This window comes from Herpailurus yagouaroundi, unplaced genomic scaffold, assembly GCF_014898765.1.
Source record: "Herpailurus yagouaroundi ecotype Mexico unplaced genomic scaffold, PumYag 160, whole genome shotgun sequence".
NCBI classification, from domain to species: domain Eukaryota; kingdom Metazoa; phylum Chordata; class Mammalia; order Carnivora; family Felidae; genus Herpailurus; species Herpailurus yagouaroundi.
In genome coordinates, this window is record NW_024412401.1 from 23,348,539 (window position 1) to 23,361,553 (window position 13,015).

The window sequence follows — 13,015 nt, forward strand, 5'->3', positions numbered from 1 at the left end:
ACTATGGCTGGATGTGTGGGAAAGAGACAAACTCTAGGAGTGTCAGATGAGGACATTCTAGGTATTCATGCGTTTACCCAGGGAGCATTCATTGTGTCTGAATCATGTGCAAGACACTGTGCTAAGAGCAACTGCCGCTAAGTCAAAATTAATAAGGCGTACCTGCCCTTCAGGAAACGCCTACTCTAGAGGTCCTGAACTCCTGTATTTGACTGCAATCAACATCCAGAGAGAGGAGAGGTTATAGGGGCTGAGACAAATGAGTGGTTGGGATAATTGTTACTGATAGTGGAAGGCTGTCTGGGTCTGGGATTTCGGAAAGAGAAGGATCCCAGCAGAAGAGCAGGATGAGGAAGGGCAGGGGGGCAGACGCATATGCAGGAGGAGTGGAGAGTTTGCTTAAGCAGGGAGAGTCAGGGTGGGAACCAGATTTTGGGGGGGGGGGGTGCTCTGTGGTCATCTAAGACTGAGTTGGATTTTGCAGGGGCTGCAGAGTTGATGAGGGACTTTTGAGCAGGAGAGAGGGTAGGTCAGAGCCGTATTTTAGCAGGGTTATGTGGCAGTGGTGGGAGGATGAATGGAACTCAAGAGTCCTAGAAATTAGTCTTTTCATTGTAATGCCATACAAGCCTGATGCCTGAATTCTGAGCCCTTCAATCTCGTAATCTGAGAAAGAGCTGGCCTTATTTAGAGAGGCTTTCTGCATCTTACAGCCAAGCACTGTGCTGCTTGCCAGCAGAGGTTGGTTTTAATCAAGTAAAGAAGACAGGGTGGATTTTCTTGACTGCCGTGGCTAGGAATTACATCTCAGGTCTCCTACAGTTTTCAGAACATTCAGTGTACTGCTCTGGACGCTCCTGACAGCGCCGGGGCGCCCCCTTGCTGTGAGGAGAAAAGGGCTTGGAGGGAATACTTCCTAACAGTTTCCCCACTCCCGGTGGGGCGCTCCGGCGGCTGCGGGCCATCATCCACTCCCTCCTCGGAAAGGACGTGAGGGCGGGGCCAGCGGGGCTCCCGCCCCTCTGCGTTGCCTTGGAGACCGAGTGCGTCCAGCTGCAGTTGAGGCTGGACTGGCCCTGGCTAGTGGTTCCTTCTGCAGGTGGGGCGCCAGCCTCCCTCCATTGGCCGGGTTTAAAGGGGATGGCCGGGGACTGCACCGCGCTCCTCGGTAGGCTGGCGGGCTGGTGGCGTGAGAGGAGCCTGCTGGGTCTTCTCAGCATACAATAGGTGCCTAATTAGCACGGCCAGAGTCAGGCTGCTCCTTCCCTCCACTTCCGCCTCTCTTTGTCCACTTTTGGCGGGGAGTGGGGGAAGGAGGGAGTCAGGGATCCTTCAACTTTGTTAAGCTCCAGTTTGGGGGGTCAAGGCCAGGTTGAAATCCAAGATGACACCTTGAGCACTTTTCCCAGGAGAGCTTGGGAGAGTGAAGCACAAAACAATAACGATTTATTATTCTGCCCCACCAAAGTCCTCTGGATTTGCACACTGCGTGGCTGGAAGAGCCAGCCTTCTCCGGGAGTTCGGTTCTTGCCGGAGGTTTGTCTCCTTTTTGCTTCTTTGCCACTCCTTACTTTTTGCTTAAAATGAAACCCCTGAGGCTTGAGGGAGGGGGGCGGGGCTTGCTTTTTCTCAGAGCAGTGGGGTGGGTCCTGCCCCAGCCTGGTTGCCTGCGGGAGGGGGTGGGGCCCGCGGGGGGGCTGGGGGGGGCGCAGGTCCTAGGCGGAGGACTTGTCCTGGAGGTTGGGGCTTCGGTTTCCAAACCTCAGACATGATTCCCGGACATTGAATTCCTAACAGGGGCGCCCCGTTCAGCCAGAGGCCAAGATGTCCTCAGTGGGGAAGGTGACCCAGGTTCCCAGCGGGAAGGTCTACCAGCAGATCTTCGAGGCTGAGGTAGGTGTGTCCCTTGTGTCCCTCTGTGCCCTCTTCCCTCTGCACCCCAAACCTCCCTCCCTCTGAAGGCTTCTTTGTTCGGGAACCCAATGAAATAAGGGCTTTGAAATTGTTTTGATTTAAAAAATAATTCTTATTGGTTCTTAAAGTGTAGGAATACAATATTAGAATGTCTATTCTTGAAAATTAAAAAATGTACATTAAAGTTTTAGTTAAATTAAAAGTTAAATTATTCAGAAATCGCCAAAATTAACCAGTGGGTGTCTTGGGACCTTTTCCTATGCACCAAAGTGTTTCTAATTTTTCTTTTTAAAACCTGGGTTTGATTCTATAACAGTGTTTTGAAACCTGCTTCTTCCCTGTTAACGGTATTGCACAGACCTTTTGCATGTCAAGGGGCATTAATGCAACTTCAAGATGTTTAGAGGCTGCCCAGTTGTTAATCCAGGACTTCCCATAGTGTATTAAAGTAACACTCTCTTGACAGCCAAATAGGTTGCTGGAATTGCCTTGCCTATAAAAAACTTGTCTATAAAAAACTGCACAGACAAGAACAGTATCTTAAATACACAAACTCGAACCTTCCCTTTGACGTTCTGTACTGCTTATTTAAAAGGAATTTTCATTCCTACTTTGAGCCCTAAATAACGCTCTATGTAGGAGGCTTGGAAATTATAAAAGTATAAGGAGGCCAAAGAAACAAATTACTCACATGATCCTGCTGCCTGGAGGCAGCACACCATTCTTAACATTTGGCACACTTTCTCCTGGTCATTTTTCTATGAGTTTAAAATTTTGAGATCATACTGTACAGTTTGGGTTATAATTTTTTTAAGTTGCGCTTTTAATTAATATGTTTTATGGTATATCATATCATAAGCATTTCCCTATGTTATAAATAGTCCTTTGTAAGTCTCATTCTTAATAAATGCCTAGCATTACACTGGAGGGACATAAGTTTACTCGACCAGTCCCCTGCTATCGGACAGCCCCGTTTTTCTCATTCCTTGTGATTATAAAAGATGCTAGGATAAGCATCTTGGTCCTCACTAAATTTCTTAACAGATACCCTTCTAGATGGCTGAATGTCTTCTGGGGGGTACTTGCATGGAATGTACCCTAGGGTTGAAGGCCTCCCTGTAAAGTGCCTTCCTGCTGGCAAGTTCTCACATGTCCTTCTAAGACTGCAGAGTGAGCCCTGGGTGCTGAGGAGTCTGCAGTCCCGACCCCCCACCGGATCTTTTGTGCATTCAGGTGCAGCTGGTCCGCTCTCTGGCAGCCACCAGGAAGCGCGCTGTGGAGAGTTCCATGACCCCAAAGAATGGCAGGAGACCCTTGATGAAGAAGATGGATATTCCTGAAGGGGAGATGATGTGTCCTCGGCAGCGGAAGTGGGCGCACAGCCTACCCAATGACTGGGTCACGGAAAATCCTGTTCTCTACAGGTGGGTCCTGTGGTCCACACTGTACTTCCCCCCCCGGGGGGGTGTGCCAGAGTCTTCAGAGACTCAGAAAGCCCTCACACAAGATGAGTGCCATTTAGGAATGAAGTCCCAGTATCTCCTCTGAGAGAGAGAGGTAATAGCACCTACTTTGCTCCACTGTTTGCTTCTCCCTCTCTTCCTCTTCCTCCCCTCTCAGTAATTATTGATTGAGTGCCTAGGACCAGGTACTGGGTCTGGGGATCCCACTCTCCGGGCACTTGAGGCCTTGATAATAAATAAATAGGCAAGTGCCCCTAAAGGTGGGAAGGCTCTGACCCAGAGGACAGTGGTAGCACAGGGGTCAGGAAAGCCCCTGAGGAGGGGCCTCAGCGGAGACCAGAGGACGAGGGAATAGCTGCATGGGGCAAGGCGCGGAGGCAGGGAGGGTTTGGTCCGCTCTGGAAGGTGAAGAAGTTAGTGGGCCTGGGGGGGAGGGGCGGTAGATGAAGCTGGGATAGGCCTGCAAGACCACAGTCGGGATTTTGGACTACTGAAGTGAGCAGCTGATTTGCCTTTTTAAGGCCTTTTGGCTGTTGTGTGCAGAATGTAGGGAGTGGCAAGAAGAGGCCGGGAGGCCAGGGAGGAGGCTGCTGCTGTCCCTCTAAGCCTGGTGGGGCTACAAGAGGGAGAGTAGGATATTTCCGGTGTATTTTAGAGGCAGAACCCCTCAGACTAGGTGGTGGATTGGAGGGAGGAGAGGCCGAGAGCCCGAGGTCTGTAGCACGAGTGCTTGGGTGGACAGAGCAGGCGCCATTCCCTGAGATGGGCGCATATGGTCTAGGAGCAGGGAGATCAGGACTGAAATTTGAGATTCCTGGGTATGCCATTTCAACTCCCTGAGCTCAGACTCCTCAAGCAGGACGAAAGGAAAGGAAAGGAAAGGAAAAGGAGGGCAATATCTTCCTCACCGGGGAGCTTGGGGCGCCTGGAGCCGATCTTCCCTTTGCTCTTCAAGCTCTGAGCAAGCCGCAGTCCCCTCTGGGACTCGGCAGGGGAAGTCGGTCTCTCTCTACCTGTCTTTGTTTTCTCTTTCACCTGCTTTGGGGCAGAGATGACCTGACCTTTGACTCTTCCCAGAGAAGTCTCCCCTGAGGCTTCTGACCCTCAGCACCCTTGACTACCTACAGATGGGCAAACCCACTGGCCACCAAGCCCAGACTGGAGGTCCGTGTTCTCTAGCCCATGTGCCTGATGCCCAGTGTGGGGATTGAAGCACAGACGTCTGGGGCCTGTTGATGCTGCCCCTGGCTGTGACTTTGGCTCCTACAAGGGTCTAAGTCCCCTCTCAGCTGACTTGCGAGTTACCTATCGCTCCTAAGGGTCCCCCCTTCCCCAGAGTTTAGCCTAAGGTCACCCATTATCCCAATGACTAGATATAGCATCCATCAGGAGCTCTTAGCATCCACAGGACAGCATTTTGGGAAAGGCACTTTCCATAGAGGGTGCTGGCATTGTGCTGTGCTGGCTTCCCGAGACAAAGTCAGCTCTGCCCTGGACGTAGATCTAGACGACAACTTCCTGTGGCCTGTGACAGGGAGAAAGATGTGTTTGTAACCTGCCAGGCTCTGCCACCCTCAAAATGACTGGGGTCACTAACTCAGCATTGGCGTCTCTCTGAAGTCCCTTGTTCCCTTCTTGAAAGTTCAGCCAGCCAAAGCCAGTGAACCTGTGTGTTCATTCACCCAGGGCAGGGCCTCCGGGTGAGCAGAAGAGGAGCCCAAGGTAGGGATAGATCAGCACTAGTGTAGACCCAAGTCCTCGGGTCAAGTGCCTGAGGAGCCAGAGCCATTAGCTCCGTAGTCAGAGCACCCAGGTTCCCAAAGAACCACCTTAGTCCACGGGCACCTGATTGACAAGACTGAAAGACCCACCTCTGGAGGGTCAGTCTAGGCCCTGCAGTCTTCCTTGCTGGTAGGTGTGCAGCGAGGATTGGATGAGAAATGACTAGAAAGCCCTGCACATGTGGAGGCCTGGAGGAATGGCAGGTGTCATTGAGACCTGTTGCATTTCTGTGGTGCTTGTCCTTTGGACAGTGCGTTCAGAGATTTTTATTCCAAAGCTAAGGTCATTCTCACTCACCCTGGTCCTCCCTGCTGAGATAGCTTGTTCTGGGGTCTCAGCTTTCTCCTCCCACACCTAAACCCCAAGGACCATGGACCTTGGCATGACACACGTGGGTCAGGGAGTCTCAGCTCTGCTTTGTATAATCACTTCTCTAAGCGCCCTCCCCTCATCCCTGTCAAGGGGGTTATTGTGACTGCCTCATAGGATGATGAGTTGCTGAAGGAGCAAATCCTGAATACTCAGCACTGGCCTGGCTTTCCCAGGCTGATCATGCCCTACTGTCCTCAGTTTCCCCATGTGGAAATGGCTCTTGCCTACTACCCACACTTGGTTTGCAGCCAGAACAGAAGCAGACCCTGATTTCTTGTCTAGGGACCATGGTGCCTACTGGCGGCAGATACCCAGGCAGCTACCCAGGCAGCGTCTGTTGGGAGTCTGGCATAGCCTCGGGGCTCTCTGGAATGGGGTGGGCCTTATCGCCAATATGTGAGGTCTCTCTGAAGACTCCCTTCTGTGCCAGAGCTGCCCTGGGGTAGGGGAGGGGGGCTGGGAGTTATTGTTTCCTCTACTTGTGCCTCAGGGAAAAGGAAATAATCAAGAAGAAAAAAGCTGAAGAAAGTGAGAGCATCATTGAAGCCAGAGAGGTCCGGGGCCTCATGGACACCATAGGTGAGTCTCTGTTCAGCTATGAGGGCAGGGCTGGCTTTCTCCCCTTGGCTCCTCCCTTGAGCCTGCTCCTCTGGACCTTCTCCTCAGTGCAGGGAGCTGGGGAGGGAGCAGGGGGCTCTGCGCAGTCAGCATTTACTGATGAAAGTCAGTTGGTAAAGGATATTCCTTGCTTTATTGCAATTTCACAAGAGCATTTCAATCTGCATTGTCTTCCTTCATACTATAGAGGAAGGTTCTTTTCCTTTACGATTAAAAAAAAAAAAAAAAGATACATGCTCGCCGTAAGTAATCTCTGCACCCAACATGGGGTTTGAACTTACAACCCTGAGATTGGGAGTCACATGTGCTGTCTACCACTGAGCCAATCAGGCTCACTGTGGAAAAGCAAAGGAAGGAGATAAACAGAAAGGAAAAACTCTCCCTTCGTGATAGCACTGCTTCTCTTCCCAAGAATGTTCCCCACCATGAAATCACATGGTGTCCAGATTCAGGGGACCGCAGAGCACCGGACGGGAATGCAGACTCTAGAGCAGATGGCTCATGTCCAAACCCCTGCTCAGCCACTGCTGTGTTTGTTCTTTAACCCCCATGCCTGAGTGTCCTCACTTGTAAAATGGGGCTGAAAAAATAGAACCTGCCTCTTGGCCTCTTCAGGAGTGGTAATTGAGTTAGAACGATGCCTGGTGCATAATAAGTGCTATATAAGTGTTGGTTATTCTCATCTGTATATGTATTTGCTTCTATTAACTTTAAAAAAAAAAACATAAATGGTCCCATTCTGTACCTACCATTTGGAAACTTTTTCTGGCATTTAACTGTGTATGTGAGACTTCATTCCTTATAGCACTTGCAGATCACCTTTGTTTTTTCTCTTTTTCCTTAAGCCTCTGACACTGTGGCCTGGTTTGGGGGTCCATCTCCTGAACCAAGGCACTTTCTGCCTTGCTGCCTTTTCCTGGGAGCCCTCCCCTTGCTTTGGCGCTCTGAGGGCAGCCTCCTCACCTCTGTTGTTCTCCCCCAGTTCCAGAGAGGATCAGCACAACCACCCTGGACAGAGACTCCAAGAGGCAGGGCTACGAGAGTGCTCTGGGGAGTTTTAAGGAGGAGATTGCTCAGATTGGGATGGTAAGACTCCTCCCTCTCTCCCCTTCTGTTCTGGGGCCATTCTCAAGGCAGGCTTGTCACTGCACCCACCCTCCCTTCCCGCCCAGCTCAGAGGCCCTGAGTGGCTCACCAGTGGTGTGGATGAAATCAGAGTAGCCAGCTTGAGTGGCTCATGATGAGTGCTCGTTATGAGCACAGCTCTGTAAGTCGGCTACCACTGTTTCTCCCACTTTACAGTTTAGGCTCGCAAAGTCTTGCCTGATTTGGCACATAAGGGGCCAGCTGGGAACTGGACTCCAGGGCTGATGCCAAAGCCCAGCCCATGATCTCCCTACGCAGTCCTACTAATGAGGGCCCAAAGGGCCTGGCCCTCTGGCTTCCCACCCCTCATGCTATCTGGCCTTTTGGTACCACCCTCACTTGGCTCTCTGTTCCTCTCCAAAGACATTCCATCTCTAACCACCCTGGTCCCCAGAATATTCCCTAAATGAGGCCCTTCTTTGCCCTTCTTCTCTGAGCCCTGGACTGCACTCACCACTCTCTCCCCATGTCTTCTCTGACTTCTGTCGTTCCCTTGGATTCATGCAGCTGGCTCTGTACCCAAAGCACCAAGAAGCTCCCCCAGCCAGTCGTTGCTTTACTCATCTGTCCCAACTGTATATGAGCCCTACTTTTGTCCATGACTCTGTGGCTTTGGTCATACAACATAACTGAGCCTCAGTTTCCTTATCTGAAGTAAACTTGGAATCCTTTCACTGGCCACTTCTTTAATGGATGTTTGTTGAGCCCCAACCACGGGCCACGCCTGATGTCAGTACCTACTTCACAGGCTGTGGTGAGGACCAAGTGAGTCTGAGGACAAGGGCTTAGCCTAGAGCAGAGTGTCCAGCACATGGCACATGCCCAGATAAATGGTGCCTGCCCTTGTGCTCTGGCTGTGAATAGTAAATCCTAGCTCCTTAGGTCTAGGTAATGATTATTAGTTTTGAGGCAGGACCACAGCTAGCACTTTCCCACCACAGGGCAGAGAATTGGGGAAAGGGACGGGCTCCCCCTGCCCTGGTGGTGTTGAGACCACAGGCATTGCCCTACTGGCCTGTTGTAGGAAATGGAACCTCTCATCTTAGAGCCAGGAGCACTTCTTTTAAAAAAGCTGGCAGCGTCTGATGAGGAAATCGACCAACTCTTCAAAAAGGTGGAAAGCGATATCAACCTCGAAGACTACACCATCCAAGTAGGGCTTCCCTGTGGCTGGGTTTGCCCCACCAGGGTCCCACTCCTTCCCTCCCTGCCATCTGTCCTCCCAGCCTGACCCCAGCTTCTTGGTATAGACCCTGATGGAGCTGTGGGATCAGGTGGCTGAGAAGTTCCAGTTCCAGAAGCAGGGGATTAAGGAGCTGGATGAGACACTGACCTCGACCGAGTTCTCTCGGGCAGATAAAGTGAGTTGGCCTGCGAATGGGCTCTTGGTGATTTTCACCTGTGGGGTTTGTGAGGCATCGGCTCTTTGCTTGCAGGTCTCCAGGAAAAGAAAGTCATTAACAATGACACCTTGTTGTTTCTAGCTCAGAAGCGTGTTGAAGAAATATGTGGAAATCATAGAGAAAACTTCCTATCTCATGCAGCCCGACGTGTACACGCTGATAAATAAGGAAGCCATGGTGAGTGGTTTTCACGTGCAGGGGATCAGCCCACAGAAGGGGCGGGACCTGAGGATGCCCCAGAACCTGGTGTCTCAGGACCGATGGGCTTCTCATGTGTCACATTTCCAACTAACTCGGGTTGGTCGCTTGGGTTCAGAACCAGAGTTTTTGTTAAGTATTTTCAGTAGAAGTCTCTCTAAAGTGCGTGTCCTACATCCCTGCTGTCTTAATCCCGATTACCTAACACAGCAGCACTGGTTTCAGCACTGACGGTTTTACGAGCACCTACTGGGCCGTGTCTCAGCCACCATGTGCAATGCAATAGGTGCTGGATGGTGGAGCTGTCCTGGTCTCAGAGTGGTTTGTGCCCTCACAGGTGACCCCAGCCTGCTCCGTTTGTTTTCCTAGTGGTGCTTGTCTGCCTTCTTGTTGGCCATCAGCGTCTAGTGCCGAACCAGGCCTGTCTCCGGTCTCTGTCCCCACTGCTTCCCTGTCCACACCCCACCCTCGCCCAGCTGCTTTCTTTGGGTGTAGAAAACAAGAAATTCAAGGTTGCTCATAATATTTCCAAAGTCAGAGTTAAGCCCGACTCCTCTGCCATGTGAAAAGACACTATGTACGGATGTTTGTGTGTGTATGTATTTTCTTCAAATATAATTAACATGCAGTGTTATATTAGTTTCAGGTGCACAGTACAGCGATTCAACAATTCTGTGCATTACTCGGTGCTCATCATGACATGTGTACCCTTAATCCCTTTCACCTGTTTCACCCATCCCCCCACCCCCCTCCCCTCTGGCAACCATCAGTTGTCTGCAGTTAAGAGTCTGGTTTTTTGTTTGTCTCATTTTTTTCTTTGTTTGTCTCTTAAATTCAACAGATGAGTGAAATCATACGATATTTGTCTTTCTTTGTCTCACTTATTTCACTTCGCATTATACCCTCTAGGCCCATCCATGTTGTTGCTTCCTTTGGCTACTCAGAAGCACATTTTGCTTGCATGGGCTTCTAGGGCCTGTGCAGAAAGCCGGGCTCGCGGAGGCCTCCCGGCACTACACGGGGTGAAAGGAACCCAGCACTCAGAATCACAGATGGGCTCCTGTTCGGGTCCACATCTTGGAGTCCTGGATGAAGCACAGACAGGGAGTGAGCACAGACCTCCCTCTCCACTGCCCAGACACACAAGCTCCCAAACTAACTCCGCTCCTGCACTTGGAACTCCCTGCCCATAAAACAGGGGTAACGATACTTAAACCAGTACCCGTTGGGGGGAGGGGGTGACAAAAGAGGTCTCAGCAGTAGCCACTGTCATTTGAAAGAAGCAAGAGTTCCTAACATTTATCCATTTGATCCCTTAGGTGGGGTCAGAGCAGTATCCCGGGGATGTTTCAATGTCTGGCGTCCATATGCTTATTTTACTCATTACAACAACAGGCGCTTGCTACTTACTCTATGTGCATTTATCTCATTTAATTTCGCAGAATCCCTGTGCTGCCAGTAGCATTATCTTCGCCTTATGGCTGAAGAACTGGAGGTTTAGGAAGTACCTGCCAGTCCCCCTCTCCCCCCCCCACCAGCTAGGAAGTAGAGCCAGCAATAAACCTCAGGTTCCAGCGAAAATTGTTACTGGAATGTCTACCGCCTGAGCTTGGAAGGTTCCCACCCTTGCTCCAGGGCGGTGCCCCGAGAGCTTTGGAGAATTCTGGAGACATTTGGCTGTTCCACTCCCTGGGGGCATGGGAGAGACTGCTCTCATTGAAGGGGGCAGGCTGCTAAAAGCAGAACAGTACCACACCATGAAGAATTGTCCCCACTGCCATGCCAAGGATGCCCGGTGAGGATCACTGGGAGGACTGCAGAAGAATGTTCTAGCCCTGGTCTCATTTGGTAATTGGGTCTTCGTTTTCATCACAACCGTAGATGACTGACTGGTCCCTGATGGCATGAGCACTCTGCTTTTGGAACAAATTCATTTAAAGAAAAGGAAAGAAAACAGCTAAACACTAAGAACCCACTGGAGTACGTATCTCCAGTGAGCTAAAATCAGCTTCTTTAACAATCTGATACGGTCTTGGGGCTGGGTTGAAGGCACATGCTTAAGTCAAGGTTCATAGGTGAGTCTTCAGGAAAGACCCCTGTCATAGTCCACGGCTGTTCAGCCCCAGGCAACTTCCGTGAGTGCCCAGGGACTCCTCAGTGCCCCTCAGATGCTGCCACTGCCCTACTCAGGCCCACTGGGCCCCAGGCCCTCTGCCGGCACCTCACCTGGCCCCTCTGCAGCCTCCCCCTGTCCGTCTCCAACTGAACCTTGTTCTGACCTTGGAGCGCCCCCACCTCATGTAGAGCCTGCCCACCTGTACCACAGGTCATAAACCAGGCCCTCCTGGGCAACCGGAGGGCCATCGCCCAGCTGTTTGTCAACCTGATGGAGGCCACGCTGCAGCAGGAGCTCGAGGGCCATCGCCGCTGGCAGGGCCTGGTGGACACCTGGAAGGTTCTCAAGAAGCAGGCCCTGGTGCAGAGTTTCAGGTCCGTGTCCGCCCACACTTCCCGCAGCCTCCCCCCAGCCCACCTGGAAGGCCGGCCCAGCAAGCCGGTGGTCCTCACCCTCCTTTCTGTCCTCGCTCCAAAACACTCCCGTTCTTCTGGGGGTAAAAATATGTGCTCTTTTCTTTTTTAAAAGTTAAAGTAGATAAAAGTATAAAAAAGAAATTAAAAATCATTACTAATTTCTCACCACAGTGAGAAGCACAGCTGATATTTTGGTGTATTTCTTCCCAGGCTTCTTTAGACCCATACTGTATATGTCACTTTCTGTCTTATTTTCTTCATAAATGTTATCGCGTAAGCATTTTCTGAATTATCACAGTACAAATTGTTTGAAAACACCCGTCTGATTATCTGCCCAATTTCCATTCGACTGTTACTCAGAACCCTGTGTTACTGGGCCAAGACGAATGGCGGTCCCTCAGGCTTTGGTCCCCATGGGAGCAGGGGTGAAGAGAGGGCTCATCTCCCTGCTTCCTCTGCCAGGTGGCACTTCTGTTAATACCGACACAAGGATCCTGCAGCTTTTGGCCAACAAACAAGGCTTTCTTTTGCTTGTCAGGCCAAGACGTTTGAGGATGCCAAAGAATGTCTGTCTGTCTGTCTGTGCTGTGGGTCTGGGGATGGGAGGCCATCTGTACACCTGGATTTCCAGATGGAGAACACCGGAGTCTGACACCCCGGGTGAAAGAAAAGCGTACTGAGACCTGGCTCCACCTGTACTTTCCCTGTGACCTTGATCAAGCACTTGAACATTTCGGAGCCTTTCTCTCCTTATGCAGACAGGCATGATGATGCGCCAGTGATAGGGTTTCAGTGATGATCAGCAAGGTGCTCTATGGAAAGTGACTGGTCTGGGTCTGGGCCTGGAAGTTACAAATGTCAGTAATCATCCACAGTGATGGCAGGAGCTGGCATTTACTGGGCAGTTCCCGTGAGTCAGGCATGGTGCTAAGGGCTTTGCTGACTGGGTCCTACTGTGGAAGGTATTCTCATTAGCTCCGTTACAGAAGAGGAAACAGATTCAGAGGAAGGGACTGACTTGCCCAAGGTCACAGAGCTGGCTGGCCACAGTCGGGACCCACACCCGGATCTGTGCCCAGTGGTCCCATGCTCTTCACTCCAGAGTCTCGCTGGTGGCCCCCTGGCTCTTCGATCCTCCCTCTCATCATTGCCCCAGAGGCCTACAATGGGGAGGGAGGGGCCGAAGTGGTGTAAGGGTGCTTAGATTGTGAATGTTCTTACCATGGGCCTCATCCCCTCTTTCCCACCCCCCACCCTGCTCCTCCTCCCCATGGTGCCAACGTGTCTGGACACCCAGTGAGTTCATGGCCAGTGAGAGGATCCGGGCTCCTCCAGATGTGAAGAAGGAGATAGAGAGCATGCTGAAGAACCAGAAAGCCCTGCAGCAAAAGCGGCTGGAGCATCTCTGCACCATCTGGTACAATGAGAGGGGTCCCTGGGGAGGGGTGCCTTCGGGGGTCCATGGGGGAGGCAGTCACAGTCCTCAGCCTTGACCCTTCTCTTGGGGCATCCTCCAGGCCCGGCCATCTCCTTGTTCTCTGGTCCTGCACTGGCTGGCTGGGCCTTTGTTCTGGGGCATTCCAGCCC

At 51.5% G+C, this 13,015-nt stretch overlaps 1 protein-coding gene across 1 annotated transcript in view; it reads left to right on the plus strand.

The window, feature by feature from the left end:
• The first annotated feature begins 1,061 nt into the window (after window positions 1–1,061).
• The window catches only part of CCDC180 (coiled-coil domain containing 180), a 62,182-nt gene continuing 50,228 nt past the window's right edge, over window positions 1,062–13,015 (plus strand). The window contains 10 exon segments of the mRNA XM_040481753.1: window positions 1,062–1,536; window positions 1,798–1,893; window positions 3,148–3,338; window positions 6,022–6,110; window positions 7,132–7,235; window positions 8,320–8,448; window positions 8,546–8,656; window positions 8,780–8,875; window positions 11,223–11,386; window positions 12,726–12,845. Of these exon segments, the coding sequence (XP_040337687.1) occupies window positions 1,825–1,893; window positions 3,148–3,338; window positions 6,022–6,110; window positions 7,132–7,235; window positions 8,320–8,448; window positions 8,546–8,656; window positions 8,780–8,875; window positions 11,223–11,386; window positions 12,726–12,845 (1,073 nt within the window). The 5' untranslated portion in view covers window positions 1,062–1,536; window positions 1,798–1,824.